Source organism: Coregonus clupeaformis, unplaced genomic scaffold, assembly GCF_020615455.1.
Source record: "Coregonus clupeaformis isolate EN_2021a unplaced genomic scaffold, ASM2061545v1 scaf2306, whole genome shotgun sequence".
NCBI classification, from domain to species: Eukaryota; Metazoa; Chordata; class Actinopteri; order Salmoniformes; family Salmonidae; genus Coregonus; species Coregonus clupeaformis.
Genome location: NW_025535760.1, coordinates 42501 through 56303, shown reverse-complemented (window position 1 = coordinate 56303; position 13803 = coordinate 42501). Strand labels below are relative to the sequence as shown.

The 13803-nt window shown below is 42.1% G+C and overlaps 1 protein-coding gene across 2 annotated transcripts in view; it reads left to right on the top strand.

Annotated features, from left to right (window-relative positions):
* The window catches only part of LOC121557551 (transmembrane protein 8B), a gene marked incomplete at its 5' end in the record, with an annotated part of 44819 nt that overhangs the window by 22356 nt on the left and 8660 nt on the right, over nucleotides 1–13803 (top strand). For both annotated transcript variants that reach the window (XM_045219364.1, XM_045219365.1), the window contains 1 exon segment: nucleotides 11069–11202. In XM_045219364.1, coding sequence (XP_045075299.1) covers nucleotides 11069–11202 — 134 coding nt within the window.

Here is a 13803-nt window from a genome sequence, read left to right as displayed (position 1 = left end):
AGTAACACCACAGCTCCACGTATCAGCCTGTATCTATATAGAATGGGTTTCTAATGTCTCTCTGCAGTAGTGACTGTGGTAATATAACAGTAACACCACAGCTCCACGTATCAGCCTGTATCTATATAGAATGGGTTTCTAATGTCTCTCTGCAGTAGTGACTGTGGTAATATAACAGTAACACCACAGCTCCACGTATCAGCCTGTATCTATATAGAATGGGTTTCTAATGTCTCTCTGCAGTAGTGACTGTGGTAATATAACAGTAACACCACAGCTCCACGTATCAGCCTGTATCTATATAGAATGGGTTTCTAATGTCTCTCTGCAGTAGTGACTGTGGTAATATAACAGTAACACCACAGCTCCACGTATCAGCCTGTATCTATATAGAATGGGTTTCTAATGTCTCTCTGCAGTAGTGACTGTGGTAATATAACAGTAACACCACAGCTCCACGTATCAGCCTGTATCTATATAGAATGGGTTTCTAATGTCTCTCTGCAGTAGTGACTGTGGTAATATAACAGTAACACCACAGCTCCACGTATCAGCCTGTATCTATATAGAATGGGTTTCTAATGTCTCTCTGCAGTAGTGACTGTGGTAATATAACAGTAACACCACAGCTCCACGTATCAGCCTGTATCTATATAGAATGGGTTTCTAATGTCTCTCTGCAGTAGTGACTGTGGTAATATAACAGTAACACCACAGCTCCACGTATCAGCCTGTATCTATATAGAATGGGTTTCTAATGTCTCTCTGCAGTAGTGACTGTGGTAATATAACAGTAACACCACAGCTCCACGTATCAGCCTGTATCTATATAGAATGGGTTTCTAATGTCTCTCTGCAGTAGTGACTGTGGTAATATAACAGTAACACCACAGCTCCACGTATCAGCCTGTATCTATATAGAATGGGTTTCTAATGTCTCTCTGCAGTAGTGACTGTGGTAATATAACAGTAACACCACAGCTCCACGTATCAGCCTGTATCTATATAGAATGGGTTTCTAATGTCTCTCTGCAGTAGTGACTGTGGTAATATAACAGTAACACCACAGCTCCACGTATCAGCCTGTATCTATATAGAATGGGTTTCTAATGTCTCTCTGCAGTAGTGACTGTGGTAATATAACAGTAACACCACAGCTCCACGTATCAGCCTGTATCTATATAGAATGGGTTTCTAATGTCTCTCTGCAGTAGTGACTGTGGTAATATAACAGTAACACCACAGCTCCACGTATCAGCCTGTATCTATATAGAATGGGTTTCTAATGTCTCTCTGCAGTAGTGACTGTGGTAATATAACAGTAACACCACAGCTCCACGTATCAGCCTGTATCTATATAGAATGGGTTTCTAATGTCTCTCTGCAGTAGTGACTGTGGTAATATAACAGTAACACCACAGCTCCACGTATCAGCCTGTATCTATATAGAATGGGTTTCTAATGTCTCTCTGCAGTAGTGACTGTGGTAATATAACAGTAACACCACAGCTCCACGTATCAGCCTGTATCTATATAGAATGGGTTTCTAATGTCTCTCTGCAGTAGTGACTGTGGTAATATAACAGTAACACCACAGCTCCACGTATCAGCCTGTATCTATATAGAATGGGTTTCTAATGTCTCTCTGCAGTAGTGACTGTGGTAATATAACAGTAACACCACAGCTCCACGTATCAGCCTGTATCTATATAGAATGGGTTTCTAATGTCTCTCTGCAGTAGTGACTGTGGTAATATAACAGTAACACCACAGCTCCACGTATCAGCCTGTATCTATATAGAATGGGTTTCTAATGTCTCTCTGCAGTAGTGACTGTGGTAATATAACAGTAACACCACAGCTCCACGTATCAGCCTGTATCTATATAGAATGGGTTTCTAATGTCTCTCTGCAGTAGTGACTGTGGTAATATAACAGTAACACCACAGCTCCACGTATCAGCCTGTATCTATATAGAATGGGTTTCTAATGTCTCTCTGCAGTAGTGACTGTGGTAATATAACAGTAACACCACAGCTCCACGTATCAGCCTGTATCTATATAGAATGGGTTTCTAATGTCTCTCTGCAGTAGTGACTGTGGTAATATAACAGTAACACCACAGCTCCACGTATCAGCCTGTATCTATATAGAATGGGTTTCTAATGTCTCTCTGCAGTAGTGACTGTGGTAATATAACAGTAACACCACAGCTCCATGTATCAGCCTGTATCTATATAGAATGGGTTTCTAATGTCTCTCTGCAGTAGTGACTGTGGTAATATAACAGTAACACCACAGCTCCACGTATCAGCCTGTATCTATATAGAATGGGTTTCTAATGTCTCTCTGCAGTAGTGACTGTGGTAATATAACAGTAACACCACAGCTCCACGTATCAGCCTGTATCTATATAGAATGGGTTTCTAATGTCTCTCTGCAGTAGTGACTGTGGTAATATAACAGTAACACCACAGCTCCACGTATCAGCCTGTATCTATATAGAATGGGTTTCTAATGTCTCTCTGCAGTAGTGACTGTGGTAATATAACAGTAACACCACAGCTCCACGTATCAGCCTGTATCTATATAGAATGGGTTTCTAATGTCTCTCTGCAGTAGTGACTGTGGTAATATAACAGTAACACCACAGCTCCACGTATCAGCCTGTATCTATATAGAATGGGTTTCTAATGTCTCTCTGCAGTAGTGACTGTGGTAATATAACAGTAACACCACAGCTCCACGTATCAGCCTGTATCTATATAGAATGGGTTTCTAATGTCTCTCTGCAGTAGTGACTGTGGTAATATAACAGTAACACCACAGCTCCACGTATCAGCCTGTATCTATATAGAATGGGTTTCTAATGTCTCTCTGCAGTAGTGACTGTGGTAATATAACAGTAACACCACAGCTCCACGTATCAGCCTGTATCTATATAGAATGGGTTTCTAATGTCTCTCTGCAGTAGTGACTGTGGTAATATAACAGTAACACCACAGCTCCACGTATCAGCCTGTATCTATATAGAATGGGTTTCTAATGTCTCTCTGCAGTAGTGACTGTGGTAATATAACAGTAACACCACAGCTCCACGTATCAGCCTGTATCTATATAGAATGGGTTTCTAATGTCTCTCTGCAGTAGTGACTGTGGTAATATAACAGTAACACCACAGCTCCACGTATCAGCCTGTATCTATATAGAATGGGTTTCTAATGTCTCTCTGCAGTAGTGACTGTGGTAATATAACAGTAACACCACAGCTCCACGTATCAGCCTGTATCTATATAGAATGGGTTTCTAATGTCTCTCTGCAGTAGTGACTGTGGTAATATAACAGTAACACCACAGCTCCACGTATCAGCCTGTATCTATATAGAATGGGTTTCTAATGTCTCTCTGCAGTAGTGACTGTGGTAATATAACAGTAACACCACAGCTCCACGTATCAGCCTGTATCTATATAGAATGGGTTTCTAATGTCTCTCTGCAGTAGTGACTGTGGTAATATAACAGTAACACCACAGCTCCACGTATCAGCCTGTATCTATATAGAATGGGTTTCTAATGTCTCTCTGCAGTAGTGACTGTGGTAATATAACAGTAACACCACAGCTCCACGTATCAGCCTGTATCTATATAGAATGGGTTTCTAATGTCTCTCTGCAGTAGTGACTGTGGTAATATAACAGTAACACCACAGCTCCACGTATCAGCCTGTATCTATATAGAATGGGTTTCTAATGTCTCTCTGCAGTAGTGACTGTGGTAATATAACAGTAACACCACAGCTCCACGTATCAGCCTGTATCTATATAGAATGGGTTTCTAATGTCTCTCTGCAGTAGTGACTGTGGTAATATAACAGTAACACCACAGCTCCACGTATCAGCCTGTATCTATATAGAATGGGTTTCTAATGTCTCTCTGCAGTAGTGACTGTGGTAATATAACAGTAACACCACAGCTCCACGTATCAGCCTGTATCTATATAGAATGGGTTTCTAATGTCTCTCTGCAGTAGTGACTGTGGTAATATAACAGTAACACCACAGCTCCACGTATCAGCCTGTATCTATATAGAATGGGTTTCTAATGTCTCTCTGCAGTAGTGACTGTGGTAATATAACAGTAACACCACAGCTCCACGTATCAGCCTGTATCTATATAGAATGGGTTTCTAATGTCTCTCTGCAGTAGTGACTGTGGTAATATAACAGTAACACCACAGCTCCATGTATCAGCCTGTATCTATATAGAATGGGTTTCTAATGTCTCTCTGCAGTAGTGACTGTGGTAATATAACAGTAACACCACAGCTCCACGTATCAGCCTGTATCTATATAGAATGGGTTTCTAATGTCTCTCTGCAGTAGTGACTGTGGTAATATAACAGTAACACCACAGCTCCACGTATCAGCCTGTATCTATATAGAATGGGTTTCTAATGTCTCTCTGCAGTAGTGACTGTGGTAATATAACAGTAACACCACAGCTCCACGTATCAGCCTGTATCTATATAGAATGGGTTTCTAATGTCTCTCTGCAGTAGTGACTGTGGTAATATAACAGTAACACCACAGCTCCACGTATCAGCCTGTATCTATATAGAATGGGTTTCTAATGTCTCTCTGCAGTAGTGACTGTGGTAATATAACAGTAACACCACAGCTCCACGTATCAGCCTGTATCTATATAGAATGGGTTTCTAATGTCTCTCTGCAGTAGTGACTGTGGTAATATAACAGTAACACCACAGCTCCACGTATCAGCCTGTATCTATATAGAATGGGTTTCTAATGTCTCTCTGCAGTAGTGACTGTGGTAATATAACAGTAACACCACAGCTCCACGTATCAGCCTGTATCTATATAGAATGGGTTTCTAATGTCTCTCTGCAGTAGTGACTGTGGTAATATAACAGTAACACCACAGCTCCACGTATCAGCCTGTATCTATATAGAATGGGTTTCTAATGTCTCTCTGCAGTAGTGACTGTGGTAATATAACAGTAACACCACAGCTCCACGTATCAGCCTGTATCTATATAGAATGGGTTTCTAATGTCTCTCTGCAGTAGTGACTGTGGTAATATAACAGTAACACCACAGCTCCACGTATCAGCCTGTATCTATATAGAATGGGTTTCTAATGTCTCTCTGCAGTAGTGACTGTGGTAATATAACAGTAACACCACAGCTCCACGTATCAGCCTGTATCTATATAGAATGGGTTTCTAATGTCTCTCTGCAGTAGTGACTGTGGTAATATAACAGTAACACCACAGCTCCACGTATCAGCCTGTATCTATATAGAATGGGTTTCTAATGTCTCTCTGCAGTAGTGACTGTGGTAATATAACAGTAACACCACAGCTCCACGTATCAGCCTGTATCTATATAGAATGGGTTTCTAATGTCTCTCTGCAGTAGTGACTGTGGTAATATAACAGTAACACCACAGCTCCACGTATCAGCCTGTATCTATATAGAATGGGTTTCTAATGTCTCTCTGCAGTAGTGACTGTGGTAATATAACAGTAACACCACAGCTCCACGTATCAGCCTGTATCTATATAGAATGGGTTTCTAATGTCTCTCTGCAGTAGTGACTGTGGTAATATAACAGTAACACCACAGCTCCACGTATCAGCCTGTATCTATATAGAATGGGTTTCTAATGTCTCTCTGCAGTAGTGACTGTGGTAATATAACAGTAACACCACAGCTCCACGTATCAGCCTGTATCTATATAGAATGGGTTTCTAATGTCTCTCTGCAGTAGTGACTGTGGTAATATAACAGTAACACCACAGCTCCACGTATCAGCCTGTATCTATATAGAATGGGTTTCTAATGTCTCTCTGCAGTAGTGACTGTGGTAATATAACAGTAACACCACAGCTCCACGTATCAGCCTGTATCTATATAGAATGGGTTTCTAATGTCTCTCTGCAGTAGTGACTGTGGTAATATAACAGTAACACCACAGCTCCACGTATCAGCCTGTATCTATATAGAATGGGTTTCTAATGTCTCTCTGCAGTAGTGACTGTGGTAATATAACAGTAACACCACAGCTCCACGTATCAGCCTGTATCTATATAGAATGGGTTTCTAATGTCTCTCTGCAGTAGTGACTGTGGTAATATAACAGTAACACCACAGCTCCATGTATCAGCCTGTATCTATATAGAATGGGTTTCTAATGTCTCTCTGCAGTAGTGACTGTGGTAATATAACAGTAACACCACAGCTCCACGTATCAGCCTGTATCTATATAGAATGGGTTTCTAATGTCTCTCTGCAGTAGTGACTGTGGTAATATAACAGTAACACCACAGCTCCACGTATCAGCCTGTATCTATATAGAATGGGTTTCTAATGTCTCTCTGCAGTAGTGACTGTGGTAATATAACAGTAACACCACAGCTCCACGTATCAGCCTGTATCTATATAGAATGGGTTTCTAATGTCTCTCTGCAGTAGTGACTGTGGTAATATAACAGTAACACCACAGCTCCACGTATCAGCCTGTATCTATATAGAATGGGTTTCTAATGTCTCTCTGCAGTAGTGACTGTGGTAATATAACAGTAACACCACAGCTCCACGTATCAGCCTGTATCTATATAGAATGGGTTTCTAATGTCTCTCTGCAGTAGTGACTGTGGTAATATAACAGTAACACCACAGCTCCACGTATCAGCCTGTATCTATATAGAATGGGTTTCTAATGTCTCTCTGCAGTAGTGACTGTGGTAATATAACAGTAACACCACAGCTCCACGTATCAGCCTGTATCTATATGAATGGGTTTCTAATGTCTCTCTGCAGTAGTGACTGTGGTAATATAACAGTAACACCACAGCTCCACGTATCAGCCTGTATCTATATAGAATGGGTTTCTAATGTCTCTCTGCAGTAGTGACTGTGGTAATATAACAGTAACACCACAGCTCCACGTATCAGCCTGTATCTATATAGAATGGGTTTCTAATGTCTCTCTGCAGTAGTGACTGTGGTAATATAACAGTAACACCACAGCTCCACGTATCAGCCTGTATCTATATAGAATGGGTTTCTAATGTCTCTCTGCAGTAGTGACTGTGGTAATATAACAGTAACACCACAGCTCCACGTATCAGCCTGTATCTATATAGAATGGGTTTCTAATGTCTCTCTGCAGTAGTGACTGTGGTAATATAACAGTAACACCACAGCTCCACGTATCAGCCTGTATCTATATAGAATGGGTTTCTAATGTCTCTCTGCAGTAGTGACTGTGGTAATATAACAGTAACACCACAGCTCCACGTATCAGCCTGTATCTATATAGAATGGGTTTCTAATGTCTCTCTGCAGTAGTGACTGTGGTAATATAACAGTAACACCACAGCTCCACGTATCAGCCTGTATCTATATAGAATGGGTTTCTAATGTCTCTCTGCAGTAGTGACTGTGGTAATATAACAGTAACACCACAGCTCCACGTATCAGCCTGTATCTATATAGAATGGGTTTCTAATGTCTCTCTGCAGTAGTGACTGTGGTAATATAACAGTAACACCACAGCTCCACGTATCAGCCTGTATCTATATAGAATGGGTTTCTAATGTCTCTCTGCAGTAGTGACTGTGGTAATATAACAGTAACACCACAGCTCCACGTATCAGCCTGTATCTATATAGAATGGGTTTCTAATGTCTCTCTGCAGTAGTGACTGTGGTAATATAACAGTAACACCACAGCTCCACGTATCAGCCTGTATCTATATAGAATGGGTTTCTAATGTCTCTCTGCAGTAGTGACTGTGGTAATATAACAGTAACACCACAGCTCCACGTATCAGCCTGTATCTATATAGAATGGGTTTCTAATGTCTCTCTGCAGTAGTGACTGTGGTAATATAACAGTAACACCACAGCTCCACGTATCAGCCTGTATCTATATAGAATGGGTTTCTAATGTCTCTCTGCAGTAGTGACTGTGGTAATATAACAGTAACACCACAGCTCCATGTATCAGCCTGTATCTATATAGAATGGGTTTCTAATGTCTCTCTGCAGTAGTGACTGTGGTAATATAACAGTAACACCACAGCTCCACGTATCAGCCTGTATCTATATAGAATGGGTTTCTAATGTCTCTCTGCAGTAGTGACTGTGGTAATATAACAGTAACACCACAGCTCCACGTATCAGCCTGTATCTATATAGAATGGGTTTCTAATGTCTCTCTGCAGTAGTGACTGTGGTAATATAACAGTAACACCACAGCTCCACGTATCAGCCTGTATCTATATAGAATGGGTTTCTAATGTCTCTCTGCAGTAGTGACTGTGGTAATATAACAGTAACACCACAGCTCCACGTATCAGCCTGTATCTATATAGAATGGGTTTCTAATGTCTCTCTGCAGTAGTGACTGTGGTAATATAACAGTAACACCACAGCTCCACGTATCAGCCTGTATCTATATAGAATGGGTTTCTAATGTCTCTCTGCAGTAGTGACTGTGGTAATATAACAGTAACACCACAGCTCCACGTATCAGCCTGTATCTATATAGAATGGGTTTCTAATGTCTCTCTGCAGTAGTGACTGTGGTAATATAACAGTAACACCACAGCTCCACGTATCAGCCTGTATCTATATAGAATGGGTTTCCTAATGTCTCTCTGCAGTAGTGACTGTGGTAATATAACAGTAACACCACAGCTCCACGTATCAGCCTGTATCTATATAGAATGGGTTTCTAATGTCTCTCTGCAGTAGTGACTGTGGTAATATAACAGTAACACCACAGCTCCACGTATCAGCCTGTATCTATATAGAATGGGTTTCTAATGTCTCTCTGCAGTAGTGACTGTGGTAATATAACAGTAACACCACAGCTCCACGTATCAGCCTGTATCTATATAGAATGGGTTTCTAATGTCTCTCTGCAGTAGTGACTGTGGTAATATAACAGTAACACCACAGCTCCACGTATCAGCCTGTATCTATATAGAATGGGTTTCTAATGTCTCTCTGCAGTAGTGACTGTGGTAATATAACAGTAACACCACAGCTCCACGTATCAGCCTGTATCTATATAGAATGGGTTTCTAATGTCTCTCTGCAGTAGTGACTGTGGTAATATAACAGTAACACCACAGCTCCACGTATCAGCCTGTATCTATATAGAATGGGTTTCTAATGTCTCTCTGCAGTAGTGACTGTGGTAATATAACAGTAACACCACAGCTCCACGTATCAGCCTGTATCTATATAGAATGGGTTTCTAATGTCTCTCTGCAGTAGTGACTGTGGTAATATAACAGTAACACCACAGCTCCATGTATCAGCCTGTATCTATATAGAATGGGTTTCTAATGTCTCTCTGCAGTAGTGACTGTGGTAATATAACAGTAACACCACAGCTCCACGTATCAGCCTGTATCTATATAGAATGGGTTTCTAATGTCTCTCTGCAGTAGTGACTGTGGTAATATAACAGTAACACCACAGCTCCACGTATCAGCCTGTATCTATATAGAATGGGTTTCTAATGTCTCTCTGCAGTAGTGACTGTGGTAATATAACAGTAACACCACAGCTCCATGTATCAGCCTGTATCTATATAGAATGGGTTTCTAATGTCTCTCTGCAGTAGTGACTGTGGTAATATAACAGTAACACCACAGCTCCACGTATCAGCCTGTATCTATATAGAATGGGTTTCTAATGTCTCTCTGCAGTAGTGACTGTGGTAATATAACAGTAACACCACAGCTCCACGTATCAGCCTGTATCTATATAGAATGGGTTTCTAATGTCTCTCTGCAGTAGTGACTGTGGTAATATAACAGTAACACCACAGCTCCACGTATCAGCCTGTATCTATATAGAATGGGTTTCTAATGTCTCTCTGCAGTAGTGACTGTGGTAATATAACAGTAACACCACAGCTCCACGTATCAGCCTGTATCTATATAGAATGGGTTTCTAATGTCTCTCTGCAGTAGTGACTGTGGTAATATAACAGTAACACCACAGCTCCACGTATCAGCCTGTATCTATATAGAATGGGTTTCTAATGTCTCTCTGCAGTAGTGACTGTGGTAATATAACAGTAACACCACAGCTCCACGTATCAGCCTGTATCTATATAGAATGGGTTTCTAATGTCTCTCTGCAGTGTGACTGTGGTAATATAACAGTAACACCACAGCTCCACGTATCAGCCTGTATCTATATAGAATGGGTTTCTAATGTCTCTCTGCAGTAGTGACTGTGGTAATATAACAGTAACACCACAGCTCCACGTATCAGCCTGTATCTATATAGAATGGGTTTCTAATGTCTCTCTCTGCAGTAGTGACTGTGGTAATATAACAGTAACACCACAGCTCCATGTATCAGCCTGTATCTATATAGAATGGGTTTCTAATGTCTCTCTGCAGTAGTGACTGTGGTAATATAACAGTAACACCACAGCTCCACGTATCAGCCTGTATCTATATAGAATGGGTTTCTAATGTCTCTCTGCAGTAGTGACTGTGGTAATATAACAGTAACACCACAGCTCCACGTATCAGCCTGTATCTATATAGAATGGGTTTCTAATGTCTCTCTGCAGTAGTGACTGTGGTAATATAACAGTAACACCACAGCTCCACGTATCAGCCTGTATCTATATAGAATGGGTTTCTAATGTCTCTCTGCAGTAGTGACTGTGGTAATATAACAGTAACACCACAGCTCCACGTATCAGCCTGTATCTATATAGAATGGGTTTCTAATGTCTCTCTGCAGTAGTGACTGTGGTAATATAACAGTAACACCACAGCTCCACGTATCAGCCTGTATCTATATAGAATGGGTTTCTAATGTCTCTCTGCAGTAGTGACTGTGGTAATATAACAGTAACACCACAGCTCCACGTATCAGCCTGTATCTATATAGAATGGGTTTCTAATGTCTCTCTGCAGTAGTGACTGTGGTAATATAACAGTAACACCACAGCTCCATGTATCAGCCTGTATCTATATAGAATGGGTTTCTAATGTCTCTCTGCAGTAGTGACTGTGGTAATATAACAGTAACACCACAGCTCCACGTATCAGCCTGTATCGAGGACTGTGGGACCTATGGAGAGTGTCGACTGCTGCGGTCATACAGCTATCTCTACGCTGCCTGTGTCTGCAAAGCTGGTAGGTCACACAACACACAGACACATTCCTCATATATGTGTGTATATATAATGTATATATATATATATATACACTCAGTTGGCCAGTTTATTAGGCACACCCATCTAGTACCGGGTCGGACCCCCCTTTGCCTCCAGAACAGCCTGAATTCTTCGGGCCATGAAAATGTTGCTCAATTGGTGTCAAGGGACCTAACGTGTTCCAGGAAACCATTCCCCACACCATTACACCACTTTCACCAGCCTGTCAAGGGACCTAACGTGTTCCAGGAAACCATTCCCCACACCATTACACCACTTTCACCAGCCTGTCAAGGGACCTAACGTGTTCCAGGAAACCATTCCCCACACCATTACACCACTTTCACCAGCCTGTCAAGGGACCTAACGTGTTCCAGGAAAACATTCCCCACACCATTACACCACTTTCACCAGGCTGTCAAGGGACCTAACGTGTTCCAGGAAACCATTCCCCACACCATTACACCACTTTCACCAGGCTGTCCATGGACTCATGCTGTTTACGGCAAATCCTGACTCTGCCATCAGCGTGACGTAACAGGAACCGGGATTTGTCAGACCAGCCAGTGTTTTTCCAATCCTCAGTTGTCCAGTGTTGGTGATTATCCCACTGAAGCTGCTGCTTGTTGTGTTTAGCTGATAGGAGTGGAACCCAGTGTGGTCGTCTGCTGCAATATCCCATCCGGGACAAGGACCAACGAGTTGTGTGTTCTGAGATGCCGTTCTGCACACCACTGTTGTACTGCGCCGTTATTGGTCTGTTTGTGGCCCGCCTGTTAGATGCATTCTCCTTTGACCTCTCATCAACCAGCTGTTTTCTCCCAGAGGACGGCTGCTGACTGGATGGTTTTGTTTGTTGCACCATTCTCAGTAAACCCTAGACACTGTCGTGGTGAAAAGCCCAGGAGGGCGGCTGTTTCGGAGATACTTTAACCGGCGCTCCTGGCACCGACTATCATTACACACTCTGTAAGAGTGATCCATTTTAATGAATGGGGTGGTGTACCTAATAAACAGGCCTCTGAGTGTATTTATATGTATGTGTATATGTGTATATATATATATATATATATATATATATATATATATATATATATATATATATATATATATATACACACACACACTATAGTATACAGTGGGGGAAAAAGTATTTAGTCAGCCACCAATTGTGCAAGTTCTCCCACTTAAAAAGATGAGAGAGGCCTGTAATTTTCATCATAGGTACACGTCAACTATGACAGACAAAATGAGACAAAAAAATTCAGAAAATCACATTGTAGGATTTTTTATTAATTTATTTGCAAATTATGGTGGAAAATAAGTATTTGGTCAATAACAAAAGTTTCTCAATACTTTGTTACATTTACATTTACGTCATTTAGCAGACGCTGTTATCCAGAGCGACTTACAAATTGGTGCATTCACCCTATAGCCAGTGGGATAACCACTTTACAATTTTTTTTTTTTTTTTTTTTTATAAAGGGGGGAGTAGAAGGATTACTTTATCCTATCCCAGGTATTCCTTAAAGAGGTGGGGTTTCAAATGTCTCCGGAAGGTGGTGAGTGACTCCGCTGACCTGGCATCGTGAGGGAGCTTGTTCCACCATTGGGGTGCCAGAGCAGCGAACAGTTTTGACTGGGCTGAGCGGGAACTATGCTTCCGCAGAGGAAGGGGAGCCAGCAGGCCAGAGGTGGATGAACGCAATGCCCTCGTTTGGGTGTAGGGACTGATCAGAGCCTGAAGGTACGGAGGTGCCGTACCCCTCACAGCTCCATAGGCAAGCACCATGGTCTTGTAACAGATGCGAGCTTCAACTGGAAGCCAGTGGAGTGTGCGGAGGAGCGGGGTGACGTGAGAGAACTTGGGAAGGTTGAACACCAGACGGGCTGCGGCATACTGGATGAGTTGTAGGGTTTAATGGCACAGGCAGGGAGCCCAGCCAACAGCGAGTTGCAGTAATCCAGACGGGAGATGACAAGTGCCTGGATTAGGACCTCTGCCGCTTCCTGTGTAAGGCAGGGTCGTACTCTCCGAATGTTGTAGAGCATGAACCTGCAGGATCGGGTCACCGCCTTGATGTTAGCGGAGAGGGCCGCTTGTTATATACCCTTTGTTGGCAATAACACAGGTCAAACGTTTTCTGTAAGTCTTCACAAGGTTTTCACACACTTGCTGGTATTTTGGCCCATTCCTCCATGCAGATCTCCTCTAGAGCAGTGATGTTTTGGGGCTGTCGCTGGGCAACACGGACTTTCAACTCCCCTCCAAAGATTTTCTATGGGGTTGAGATCTGGAGACTGGCTAGGCCACTCCAGGACCTTGAAATGCTTCTTACGAAGCCACTCCTTCGTTGCCCGGGCGGTGTGTTTGGGATCATTGTCATGCTGAAAGACCCAGCCACATTTCATCTTCAATGCCCTTGCTGATGGAAGGAGGTTTTCACTCAAAATCTCACGATACATGGCCCCATTCATTCTTTCCTTTACACGGATCAGTCGTCCTGGTCCCTTTGCAGAAAAACAGCCCCAAAGCATGATGTTTCCACCCCCATGCTTCACAGTAGGTATGGTGTTCTTT